Source organism: Heliangelus exortis, chromosome 1 (assembly GCF_036169615.1).
Source record: "Heliangelus exortis chromosome 1, bHelExo1.hap1, whole genome shotgun sequence".
NCBI lineage: Eukaryota > Metazoa > Chordata > Aves > Apodiformes > Trochilidae > Heliangelus > Heliangelus exortis.
Window position 1 is genome coordinate 124,046,952 of NC_092422.1, and position 14,126 is coordinate 124,061,077.

At 41.8% G+C, this 14,126-nt stretch overlaps 1 protein-coding gene across 3 annotated transcripts in view; it reads right to left on the minus strand.

Moving 5' to 3' along the window:
- Positions 1 to 1,034: 1,034 nt before the first annotated feature.
- CRADD (CASP2 and RIPK1 domain containing adaptor with death domain) overlaps positions 1,035 to 14,126 on the minus strand; it is an 86,897-nt gene continuing 73,805 nt past the window's right edge. For all 3 annotated transcript variants that reach the window (XM_071765158.1, XM_071765173.1, XM_071765165.1), the window contains exon 3: positions 1,035 to 2,674. In XM_071765158.1, the coding sequence (XP_071621259.1) occupies positions 2,379 to 2,674 (296 nt within the window). In that variant the 3' untranslated portion in view covers positions 1,035 to 2,378. The remainder of the gene's footprint in view (positions 2,675 to 14,126) is intronic.

The window sequence follows — 14,126 nt, forward strand, 5'->3', positions numbered from 1 at the left end:
TCCCTGCGTTTGTGTGGTGCAAAAACAAGCTTTAATAAAACTGAAGAGCCTAGTAGAAACATTTCCATGAATTTAAAAGTAACAGCAATGGAAACAGTCTCATAAAATAAGTAAACCTCTCCCTTCAATATTTGCAACTCAAGTACTACAGTATTCATTTAGGGCCTGAGAATGTGAAAGCAACTATAAATTATGAATTAGGTGCTTTGTTCTATAATAGGAGAGGCCAGGTTTTAAATTCCCTGTCTAGCCGTGGCTCCTGTCATTTTGCTATGACTGCTGGGATGATTAATTTATCCCACCTCAAGACTAGTTTAAAGAATACAGAGAAATTACCTGATATGACTGTGACCCATCAGGTTTCTAGTTGCCCGTAGCAGATATCCAGAAAGACACCTGGCTTGCAATGAAGACTTCTTTGACATGAGACTTCATACCTACTCCAGGTGTTTTCTTAATTATTAAAAATGTTCTAAGTTTATTAGTTGGGGATAACCTGAAATTTGTCTTACAAATGAAGAATACGAAACACAAAGTTTACCCAAAGAGAAGGTATTAGGGCCCCATGAGTGTTCCCATTACAGTGCTCTACTGCCCAGACTGGTTGCCTTCCTAAAGCACTGCCTTCAGGCTGGGTTAACTGGGAACAACTCCCTTGGAGACCAGTCTGTGTTAAGACTTGGTTCATGCCAGCTCACAACAAGGTAAGATACTTGCACTTATGTCTCAGGGAGCCAGCTCCTTCCTCTAAATAATTTTTTTCAGGATTTTCTTCTATCTCCAGATTTGTTCCTCCAGCCCGCTGGCAGGGACACTGCTTTGCCCCTCTTCCCTGACATGCAGCCCACACTCCTGCCCCTCTCACTGGGAAAAATGTTACACAGTCCTCATCATGCTCCATGTACTGGGCTGTGCTCATCTTAATTTGCCAGATGCCTGGACACCTGCTCTAGGATGTTTTTCAAGCAAAAAAATAATATGCTGACATTAAAACATTATGAAGCAGAAAAAATAAATAAATCCCAAGGCCTAAATTGATTTGTATTGTTTATTTGAGACTTGATGGTAGACTTAAACTCTGTAATTAGCCATAATAGGATATGATTAGTCAAGATCTGAGCGAGGTATAACAGGATCATGATTTACTGAGGGTCAGAACTTTATACTGAAGATTAAAACCAAAATAACACCAGATTGCTCTGGGATCTGTGGGAGCAGATCCAGCCAGGATATGTTTTCTGTTTCCATGCTTCTGAAAGACAAGGCAGACTGGGCATCTTTAAAATCTCTATGTCCTTCTTAATTTCCCAGACATCTTCCAAAATCTGGGTACAGGAAGAGTTTAAAAAAAAAAAACAAAAAAAAAAAAACAAAGCAGGAAAGTGAGCAGTGGGGAACACAGCTTGACCAGACAGGATCTGAAAGCTTCAGTACCCCTATGAGCATGCACTGGTCAGAGAAAGGTGCCTATGACACTCAACCTAAGAGTAAAACTTATGTGAAACAAGATTGCCTGGATCCAGAGCATAGTGTAAAGATTCATAGGGCATCAGGTTGTCTCCCAGTTTATTAGCAGAGACAAATAGGGACAACCTAGAAGTTGTCTCATTTTTTAGGCACCTTCTCACTCTGTTTGCCATCTCCTACCTTCCTTCTGGTCACTTTTGTACTGTATATCTTACTGAGAATTTCCCACCCGTGTTATGCTAAGAGATGGTGTATGTGCATGGTGCCTGTCTCCTTAAAGAAACACATTAAATTATAACAGGAGAAACCCTTACATACACACTAGGCTCCTGTTACCTCCACTGAGGGCCAGTTTCAAAGGCAGACCAGGGTGGCAGCCATCTATCCTAGCAAGAAACTGTATGTGCTAAAACTTTTATGAATGTGAAATTAGCCACCTGCAATAACTGTTGGAAAATTGTGAAATTAGCAACAGTGATTATTCTCATTTCTTGCTGGGATATGAAGGAACTAGCATGGAATAGCACTAAAAAAGGCTCCTAAATAGTCCAGAAAATAGGTTAAACCAAGTGTTGCTCCTGCAATGAAACCAGAAACTTTGCTGAACTCACTGCAGGGCCTCCTGTTTGCAAGGACTTAAAGTGTCACCCTATATCCCCACAGGAATAGTACAAAAGTGAACAGGAAAGAGTGATCCATTTTTTAATGCCTGCTAAAAATTAATCTGGCATGAAAAGAATTACAAGTCACAAGATACCACAGAAAACTGGAATGTTTAAGCTTAATACAGCCACAGTTCTCAACCCCATTTTTTTCCAGTTTGAAGTGTCAGATCTTCAAGGTACATTTCAGTGAGTCCTCTTTGATTGATTTCACAAAGCACTGGAAAGCTCCCACTCAATAGCGAGGCTTCACTCAAGGATGTCCTGTATCACAGAAGGATCCACTTCCTCTGCCATCAGACCAGCCTGCAGGCTTTGGATTGTTGCTTTCTTTCCCAAACGCTGTCTCCAAAGGACAAAAGCAGCTACAACCTGTGACTGCAGGTTGTGAGGGTGATTGACTTTACATCGATAGATGTCAGTGTGGGACAGACCCAAGCACAGAACTATGTGCTCCCATTCGGGTCCCAGTCTCCTGGCAAGCTTATTCAGCTGCTGATCTGTTGGTGAAGTCTTCAAAATACACGGTGGGATTTCAGTTACAACTGTAAAAAAATAAAAAAAAAAAAAAAAAAGAAAATAATTAAAAAAGAGCAAACTCATGTTGCTAGGCAATGGTGGAAACGGTAATGTAAGACCTTGACAAAGGAGGGGATAAGCAAAGCTGAGGTGAAAGAATTAATTAATTAAAGAAACAGAATACATACTCACCTAGAAAAATTAAATACATAATCAACCAGAAGATTAGTTACAGGAGAACTAATGCTCAGTGGACCATACTAGGGAGCCTTGATTTTTGGATGTCAATAATGCAGAGATCAAAGCCAAGATTTTCAGAAGGTTTTCAAGGAACACCTTTCCTGCAGCCATCACCCTCTGAAAAATCAATCTTTAAGCACCAGTAGAACAGTGCAAATGAAAAATATGGGACCTCACTTGTCTTACTCTGTGAATCTGTTCATACACTTAAAAAATAACTTTGGTTCCTTAGTTACTAGGTATTACAATAATTCTTTTGCTGAAGGCTGTCCATAGGAAATTTTTCTACCTCCTAAAGTGCTACTTACCATTTGAGCCCTGTCCTGTATGGCAAGCTTGTCTTGAGAAGACCAGAGTTGGGGCTTTTCTTCTATTTAAATGAACCCCTAAGCATGGTTCAGGCGGACCCAAATGAAGAGGGCATTGACATTGTGCCTTAGTATAAATCATGCTTCCTTGTCCCTCATCCCAGTTGTAGTAATAGTCTTGAAATAAGCATATATGTGCTACAGCCCCATCCATCTGGCCTCCCTGAAGCTGTCTGCAGGACAGTGCAAGGAAATCCCATGGTCTCTCAGAGGTTTCTTCCCTAAGCCCCTTAGTATTACCCAAGTACCCACATGCCCCCAAAGGCATGATGTTTGATGTTTAGCATCAAACTGTTACCAGTCTCTTTTCAGTGGTGCCCTGTGACAGGATGAGGGGCAACAGACACAAGATGGAGCATGGGAAGTTCCACCTCAATATGAGGAAAAGCTTTTTTATTGTAAGGGTGATGGACCAGGCTGCCCAGAGAGGTTGTGGAGTCTCCTTCTCTAGAGACCTTCAAGACCTGTCTGGAGATGCATTTCTGTGTGACCTGCCCTAGGTGATCCTTCTTTGGCAAGGGAGTTGGACTGAGTGACCTCCAGAGGTCCTTTCCAACCCCTAACATTCTATGATTCTATGAACTGGTACCTGAGTCATGGACGACAGGATCAACACAACTACCAAATCAGCTTTCACAGGAAGCATTAAGGTAGCTGTAATTATCAGAGGTAATTAGGGACTCTTAGGGACTGAATCAAGGATTTCTTAGGAACACAAGCAGTGTCTTTGTGTATTCCCCGTGGTAATCCAATAAATTGTTTTTACAAAAGCACTGACACAAACAATGTCGATGGCAGAGAATAGAGTTTGATTCAGCAACATGCTGTATAGTATCCATCTCACCTGACTACAGATAGACCCTCTTGAACTAATTAGAGTAGGATTAATTATTGCTAAGAAGAGATATAGGCCCTTCTAGAATACAATCCATCTCACTTGAAAGAAGATGTCTAAAATAGATAAGATTAATGAATACTCTAAGTATGCACATTTCTCTCCACTGACTGTACAAGGAGTGCTGGGGATAAGCTCAGTTGTTGACGTCGATGCCGTAAGCACCACTGGTGGTGAAATGATTTTCTGCTTGCAAAGTCAGACCACATAAGAGTTGCTTTAAAGAAATGCATCTAGAAAAGCAGCATAAAACATCTATAAAGCATATTGGCTCTTTGACACCCTTAGTGATCACAGGCTGAAATAAAGCGTCAGTACAGCCTGCAACTGCTGCTCTACTTTTGTTGCCGAAGATACTGCATCAAAACAGCACAAAAATGTCCCCAAGAAAACTCTAATTACTCCCTATTGGCCTGAAGCAGCAGACTCCCTACAGAAGAGTTGCTTTGCAAAATCTAATTTGTAACTCAAATACCATGCTCACAGTCTCTGCTACAGCAGAACAGCAGCACTAGAAAGCACCACTCCTTCATTTTATCAAAAGTAATTGTTTCTGCATAGAGCCTATGGAGCCTGCAAACGTTTGTACCATTTAATCCCAGTCATACATAAGTACTATACAAAGCTGCTTTGAGTAAAGGGAAAATTGTTTTCTGAAGAGTATTTAAGTCCCTCTGATCTTTCTTTCTTCAGGCTGCCAAAGGAACCCAGGGCAAGTGGCTGGTGTGAGGATGGGGCAGAGGATGCCCAACTCCTGAGGAAGGGTGAGCAATACTGGTGGGGCTGCCCTATGCTGTCAGATCACATGTGACACCAGTTCCTCAGGTAAGTCAGGACAAGGAAGTTCATTTCATGAATTCAAATATCTGAGGATAACTAAAATCTAAAATAAATACAGCTGCACTGTGCAGTCACCAACATCACTTTTTGATATTGTGTTCCAAAGGAGTGCTACCTGCCAGCCTGGCCTTTTTGCTCTCATGCTGGAATTATTATACTTCATGTTCACTAGCAGAAGGGCTTTATGATACTGAAATGTGATCAAGCAGGGAGGCCTAACAATAACACATGTCAGCTTGTCCATTCAGCCTTTGATATCAGGCAGATTTTTTTACTACAACAAGTATCTTTCCTTCAGCCTGTTATCAACCCTTTAATAAGAAAAGAATAAAACCCATCCAGGAAATCTTTTCATCTTACACTACCATCTGATTCAAATATGGATGTGGAAAATTCTGGGATAGAAGCCAAATATTCAATCTAACACAAAGGACTGTTATTTTAGTTCCATTTTATTTTCTGTGATAGCTCTTTTTCAGCTCTGATACAAAGTCAAAGAGAAAAATCTGAGACAAGTATTACATGACAGGAAATATTATACAGAGGTGGAGAGAAATATTTAGTGAGATCTTTTAGTTATGACAAATGCAAAATCATGAAAAGATCTGGGTATGTTCTAGGATTAATGTCACAAGTTAATAAACATAATGGTATTTCAGGTAAAAGGGAAATGAGTTTTCAGTGCTCAGCAGCCACGCTGCTTTGAACAAATTGCAGAAACATTAAAGATGCCCTTTTTTAGTTATGTTTGCTACAGACCCTCACTTATAAACTCCATTTGTTAGGAACTGCCTGAGGGAGGTAACAAGATTAGAGCAAAAGTTTCAATCATGCAGATCCTGCAGCTGCATTTGAAAGGTAGATTTAGGATACTGAGACCTTGATTTTGCAAAAAATGTGAAGCTCGTCTTGCTATAGGTGGATCTGATGTGGAGGTAAAAGTACTTATGTTAAATACATACTTCAGCTTACCAAGACGAGGACCGCATTGCCAGAAAGTGGAAGCAGCACGGCTTGGAGCTCCACCACGGGGTGTTGATGGTTTCCCTGGAAAAGGCCATTTGTGACGGTGTCACCTCCAGTGAGTGCAGTGAGTGAAATACCATGTCCAGCTGAGGACACAGTCTAGGATACCCTGCAAAGTGCTAGGGCTGCATGCTGCAGGGATTTTAGAGGGATGAATTCTCGCTGCTCGTGCTTAAACCCACAACATCTCTGAGGAGAGGAGAGTTGATGGCTTTGTCCTGGGGAGTGAGGCATCCTGGTACAGAGTTGTTCTCCTTGGACCATAAAAATCCCCTCTCTCTAGACTGGAGGTGGGGAGGATGCTCTCCACCCTGCTTTTGGAGCTGAAATCCATCCAGAGAAAGACCTGCAGCTCCTTCTACTTGAAGTTGCAGCACAAGGGAACGTGCTTCAGCCCTGGCTCTCACTGGTCAAGGCAGCTTATCCCCCCTCAGCCCTTATCTTTACTGTCCCAGTTAAAAAAACAGGCAATGCTGTCAGATTCTGGCCTGTGTGTATGTGTGTGCTTCCAGACTAATAGGCAGACTGGGAGATACCACACTACTGGTGAGTGTGGACAGGAAACAGAACTGGATATAAATAGACAGTTTCACAGATAGGTACCAGACAAAACAGAGTAACCCAGATACCAAAGTTATATATGGGGCAAAGGCAGCCAGTCGCCACTTTTACATTTCTTTTTTTACAGGACCTCTCCAGCTTTAAGTAGGAGACTCCAAGAAGATATTGCAACAACCAGGGAGTCAGAAAATAAACTCACGCCCAGCTCTGCCCCACTTGGCACAAGTGGGAGGATGCAAGATAAAGTCCAGTGAAAATGGGCTTGGAATTACTTAAAGACATGTTTTTCGTTTTGTTTTTTCATCACCATCTCTAAGTGATTAAAAAAAAAAACTGAGATCATCTCTTATGCTGTCTTGCGCCATGGGAAAATCTTTATCATCATCAGGGAACTGACCTCCCACTCTCCATGCTGCTGGAACACAGTGAGCTTGGCTCCAACACAGGACACACTCCCAAAGTGTGCTGAGGCATTTTTGGGTGATCTACAAAGTATCCCACTGATTCCTTAGAACTGGCAGCATCCCGAAGTGCCTTATGGCTTTTCCAAAGTGCCTTTAGAAGGGTCTAAAGGACCCTTCTCCATGCAAATATGGCTTCCCTGTGAACAACCAACAGCATCTGTTGGAGTTTCAGGGAGCCTTCTCCCTTATGGAGTCAATATATTTTTATGTGATGCAACACAAAAGCATATTTTTGGTTTTCACTCTTTGCTGTGTAAAAGGGACTTTGCTGGAAATTATGTACCTGAATCCAAAGTGCTGAAAAGCTCTCAATCAGCTGCTGCCTAATCCTGCAAGGACAACTCCACAGGAAGTTCAGAAGACAGTTGGGGAGCCAGGAATACAATGGACCTCCTCCTATCTAATAACTATCTAATAAATCTGTTCCTTGGGAAAGGATGTTCTGCGGTCTAGTCTCTGCTGCCAGCACTGCTTCTGTATTTTAACTATTTAAAGGACCGAGAACATAATCACTGGATTAAGAAGACAGAAGCAGCCCTGGAAGAGGAGATGAGAATCTAGGCCTCTCTTCATTTCCTTTCTCCTGAGAAACCATTCCAGTAAAAGTATACAGATTTCCCTAGGAAGGGTCAAGAATGATTCCCTGCCTCTAGGATGAAGTCTGGCAGAGAGAAAACTCTCCTGGGAATCCAGGAGAGCTTTTGCTGAAACAGAGCAAAATTTCATGCAAGAACGTTTGTCAGAAACAGTGCCAGGCAAATGCTCTATTTTTTATATAATCACACCAGGAAAAAAGGTAGGTAATTCTGGGCTTCAGATTCTGAGCATAACTGGAATGGGACTATAAAAAGGAATAACTGCATAGGCACGCATCTGGCCTAAGAACCTCGTATTGACAGATGTACAGAGTCCTTCAGTGATCTGTACTCAAGTCACTAACTGTTGTTCACTTCCCCTTTTTACTAGGTCCTGCTCATACTTTCTGAAGAGTTCAAAGGAAGCTTTTCAGACTCCTCTTTAATCTTCTTCCATGGCATCTGGAATGCAGTTCTTCCCTGAGAAGTGCTAAAGTTAGATCAAGCAGTTCCACAAGGAGCAAACCAAAGATGCCTTGTTTCTTCCAGGTGCAAGTCCTAGAGCTGACTCGTGCTTCAGGACTTCTCCACCTGCTTACCAGTTCTCAAGACACTCATGAAATTGGTCCTCTCCACAACACCCACCAGGCAAGCTAAGCACGAAGTTGGCCAAAAGGTAAAAATGCTACTAGGGGTACACGCACACACACAGCAGCCCACAGAGGAGGAGCACACAGCTTTGGTTACTGTAGGCAATTATTCTAAAAGGGACTTTGAGGCTTCACAGAACCAACATCACTACCATGCCAGCAGCCAGTGACATTTGGGGAACTTCAGCTAAAGGGAGACATATATAATAAAGAATCTAGTGCCAGGCTTTGCTTCCCTCCAGCCCCTCAGAGTACAGTGCACTTGTTCAATAAGCTTAAGCCACAGTCCCAGCAGTGGGTACTGAACAGGCATGGGCCACACTGTGTGCTGAGTGTTTTGGCAGCTGTGTTCTGTTCCAGATATTATTTAAGGACTGAATGTCACAACATCACACAACTTGCACATAACCAGGTATATGTGTTTTAAGGTGAAATCCCCTTGGCCTGAGCACAATGGCAGAAGTGGATCATGATGCAGAACAACACTTGGCAGATCAGGTTGGGACAGGCTTTCAAGAGCAGGGAGGTAAGGCTGCAAAACCTGAATTGGAGGGTAAGTAAGTAATGCTCCCACTAATGGAGAGATCGGAGACTTCAGAGAGCTGCAGCCCCCCTGTGAGCTGCCAGAGATGCTGGATGAAAGGGAAAGCAGACAGTAAGCACTTGGAGGGAGCCCAGTGGTGCTGTATATCTTTGAAGTTAAGGACCAGATCATGGTAGAGGTCCTGGTGAGAAGGGTGAAATAAAGAGAAGGTGCTGGGTAATTGTGGGGAGGCAGCTTGTCCCAATGTGTTAGAAAAGGGGACAGAGGTGATAGTGTGCCTCCATCTGTAGAAAGCCTCCATCTGCTTTCTTGTTCAGCTGTTTTCTCCCAACAGGTGGAACTGCAGGCAAATGCCTGCCCTCTTCTTACAGCACATCCAAATTCATGAGCTCTAAGCCAACCTGTGGCAATGACTGACTGGAGTGCCAGATGGGGAAGTATCACACTGGATATATGATGCTTGGCAGACCTGCATGGAGATACAGCCCTTACTCCCTCCTGTGTAGATTAAAAATTATCATGAACCATTGTAAAGTTATTCTGTTTCTGTGAACTTTTAGAAGGGTCTGAATGGGGACCTGTTTACACAAAAGAAACAAAGTCAAATTCCCAATCAGTTAAAAAGGTAGGACAGACTATCCAGAAACCAATCACTACTATATCATTTGGGTGTTGTTTTTTTGTCTCGTTCTCACTGTTGCTAATTAAACACCAGACTGATTCAAAGTCTGGGATGGGAACATTAGTGTTTTGTAACAGCTCCAAATAATCGTGTTCCAGCGAACATGGAAAAATATTTCTCTTCTATGTGTCACCATATATGGATCTTTTCTATACATCTGCAAACAGCATGTACCACGTAGCCCATCCAAAGTCCGTTCAAAACCACCAGGTCCATATCTTGGTGTCACTGGGTTTCAAAAAGTGTGGAACTGTGAATCCTGTACTATTTGAAGACGCATAGCTGACCCTATTATAGTTATCTTTCCATATATAAAGTTAATACATTCAGATTAAAATAACTTGGAAGATGTATAGAAGAAGAAGAAGAAGATCAAAATAACTTGGAGAAGATGTATAGCCTTCTGCTTTTATCATGTGCATAGCTGTTTTTCCTTCCTGCCAAATGTGAGGGTGGTGAGTTACATGGGTATCTGCGAGGTGGAAGATGCTGGTAACTGTTCCACTTCCCTGCACAGGTTGCCTCCTCTGTAGGCTTCTGCTCACTACCAAAGAGATGCCCACCTCCTCCACACCATATGAGGCTCAGAGGACATCACTTAATGATCACTGTCAAACCTGTGCTGATGACTGTTCTCTGCTTGGGAACTCCTGCCTCTCCCTTCCATAGAGCTCACTCAGCACGGGGAAATCCTGGTGATGGAACATCTGCACTATTGTAGGAAAAACAGCCCCTATTACTTTCCAAAGAATAGGTACTATCTTATCTAATACAGTCAAAATCAAATCTCATCCAGTTATATACTCCAACTAAACTACAGGATAGAATCTGTACCATAAGCACATTAAAAGAAAAACAAGGGTTACAAAACAAGGGTTATAAAGCAGCATATTTTTTTCAACTGACCACAGTATAATAAAACAAATTTGAATTTTATGTTTACCTGAGTATACACCACAATTATGCTTCACAAAATGCAGGGTTGTAACATTTCTGTAGCTTGATAACTTCTGATCTGACGAATGCAAATAGTTATTAATATAAAAAATGTGCATAAACAAAACCAACCTCTGTCAATTAGTGACCATAAAACACTTACTTGTAAGTGTACTCCTATCATGGGAATTTCCATTCTTGTGTCTTGTAATTAAACTATGAAAGGCACTAATCAAAGTGAAAATAAATATTAAATAATTTTTTAAGGTTGGCTGGCTGCATGATGAGGTTCAACAAGGCCAAGTGCCGGGTCCTGCACTTTGGCCACAACAACCCCATGGGGAGCTCCAGGCTGGGCACAGAGTGGTTGGAGAGCAGCCAGGCAGAGAGGGACCTGGGAGTCTGGACTGACAGGAAGCTGAACATGAGCCAGCAGTGTGCCCAGGTAGCCAAGAAGGCCAATGGCATCCTGGCCTGTATCAGGAACAGCGTGGCCAGCAGGTCCAGGGAAGTGATTCTGCCCCTGTATTCAGTGCTGGTGAGGCCACACCTCGAGTCCTGTGTCCAGTTCTGGGCCCCTCAGTTCAGGAAGGAGATTGAGGTCCTGGAGCAAGTCCAAAGGAGGGCAACCAGGCTGGTGAAGGGACTCGAGCACAGATCCTATGAGGAGGGAGCTGGGGGTGTTCAGCCTGGAGAAGAGGAGGCTCAGGGGAGACCTCATCACTCTCTACAACTCCCTGAAAGGAGGGGGTAGCCAGGGGGGGGTTGGTCTCTTTTCCCAGGCAACTCTCAGCAAGACAAGAGGGCACGGTCTCAAGTTGTGCCAGGGGAGGTTTAGGTTGGACATTAGAAAGAATTTCTTTACTGAGAGGGTGATCAAGCATTGGAATGGGCTGCCCAGGGAAGTGGTAGATTCTCCATCCCTGGAGATATTTAAAAAGAGACTGGATGTGGCACTCAGTGCCATGGTCTGGTAACTGCAGGGGGAGTGGATCAAGGGTTGGACTTGATGATCTCTGAGGTCCTTTCCAACCCAACTGATTCTATGATTCTATGATTATTTCACATCATGTTAGTTTTTAATGATTTGTATTAAAAGATAGGAAGTTCCCTGTATTACCTTATAGAAATTGGAATCTAATACTAATCTATACAGCCAATGCACAGGACAACTTGTAATCATGATCCTGTGATAATCAAATCTATGGTGCATTTAAACAGCCTCCCTCAAGTGAAGCAGAAACCACCCACAGTAGCAAATTCAGCTCCTTCCTGCCAAAAGCTTGCTGGGACTCTGTATCACTGGTGTAATTAAAAAGTACATGTATCTTCTTTCATTGGCAATCCATTCTCCTGTGTGAGCTCTAAAGCATCATGCTTTGTGACATTAAATACATTTTGGGTACTAGGGTAGGAAGAAAGCATAAAATTTTGTAAATCTACATGCAGTTCAAGAACGCAGATGTTTCTATTTTGGCTCAGTATCAGCAGCTAATTCATATGTTCTTTATCGCCTGCTAATGACTGCCTGGTAGCTGAGGATGTGGAAGCAGACTGCTAAAACCTGAAACACAAACATTCAGATTTCATGACAAATGTTTCAGCTGAATTCCCACTATTCTGTTCCAGTCAGTAGCTATGCAGTTTTCCTGAATGTCTTTTAAATGTCTTACAGGTTTTATACCTCCATAGACCTCTGCTATACTGACAGTTTTCAGTATTAGCATGTTAAACACATGGACAGAGAAGTCCCTAAATAAATTGTCTTAAGTTTTCACCCTTTTCAAGCCACAGGGAGCAATCCCAGGGGCTAAGGAGTTCAAAAATTTGGTTTTTCACTTCTTCCTTTTCTTTTTACTGTGAAGAGCAGTGAGGAAGTTTCAGCAGTTAGCAGTGTGGATGTGATTCTGTTTCCCATGCAAAAAATTAATTACAATCCTATCTAGTATTTCTCTGTTGTTGCATACCACAAAATAAAATAATTAATTTCATAAATAAAATAGCAATTTCAGGTGCACACAGGCAAAATAATACCTGTGGAAAGAAAACAAACACAATGCACTATAATATCATCTCTCTTTCCAAGCAGGATTGCCCTACGTTCTAGACAGGATTGGATTTACTGTGTTTTTATACTTCTTTATTTTTAGCAGCATTTGATGTTGCCACAGGCCCTGAAATGCTAGTAAAATTTGCCTGTTATTTCCTATAGATTTCTATATCTATTAAGCAAATAAGCTACATGCATCAGCTCTGAAGCTACAGCTGATGGTAGAAGCCTTGCAGCTTATATACCTGTGGTATAAATGCACAAACACGTTCAGCATGCAGCACTACACTACAGGAAAAAAATATACTGAATCAGAAGATTCTGAGGAACACCTGAGCTTTTAGGAATTATAAGAAAGAACTGATAAAGGCAGATATTAGATAATAAGCATTCAGACCTTGGTCAAAGATTTTGGGTCAAAATGAACAGATATGATTTGAAAAGTTACATGGAAAGAGGATGCATGACCATTTTTGTGGAAGACAGCACAAAGGTATCTGATAGTCTGAGAAAGGATAAGAGTGCTGGTGGGCACAAAAGGAGTCAACTCTAGAAATAAGGCTGAAAATCAAATTCTGAAGTAGGCCTTCTGAATGCTCTGCGGTTCTTAGTGAATTCAATGGAGTTTGACAATATTCATGACAGTTTCAACCATTAATTATTGGTCTGAAGCACACAGAGCCATCATTTCTCTCAGTCAAGTTTCTCCTCCACACTACCACAAGTAATTATTAATAATCAGTGGATGGTTTTATGAAGTCATAACAATCATAAAGTGCATTCATATTTCCAGTTGACTGCTCATGTTTTCACAGGAGGCAAAAGTTTACTCATGTAGGCTGGGCAGCTCTGACAGAATAACTCTCCCACTCTTAAGTGCAAAACAAAGACAGCTGGAGTGATTAATGATTATTTTGTCTACAAGGTGACAAACTACTCATGTGACTTTTATCAGGGGATTGGGAGCTAACTTCTTTTGACAGACACTACTTGAATGATTATTTCTAAGAGGCTGATCTGTCTTTCAAAATGCTGAAGCAAGTGTAAATCCTACTGCTCCTCTGTGTGCAAGAAGCACAGTAGGCTCCTCAGAAAGTCTATCTGCTGAGTATTGTGAGTAAATTTTCTATGAGCAGCTTTCCCACCAAGAAGTCTTTCTAAAGGCTGCAACATTTCAACAATAAAATATGGGCTTGGACTTCAGCTATTGATGTTCTTTTCATGCAGCAATAAAAATCATTCTGCCAATATGAAGGTCTGGTTTTTTTATACAACACAACTAATTGCACGTTTCCCTTACAGGACTCCAACCAAGTATGACAACGAGCCATTATATTTAGCCTTGATAAAACTGTTCATCCCTCCTTGAGATTTTTTTCTTCAAGTTAGCTCTTCTTTTTGCTTTGGCTTGAGTAGTTAGAAGTCTCAGAACCAAAGATCTGTGCAACAGATGGAGCTGGGTTGAGAAGAATGCCTTTGGCTGGTGAGGATCTTTGCCTGGCAGGTGTCAAACCAAAATTAATACTGCACATATTATGCTTTACTGAGTTTCAGATTTTAGTGAAGTGAGACTGAGTTCCTTCCTGACCACAAACATATATTAATAGAACAAGCCATGCAGAGCAAGCTAAAACAGTACTATCATTA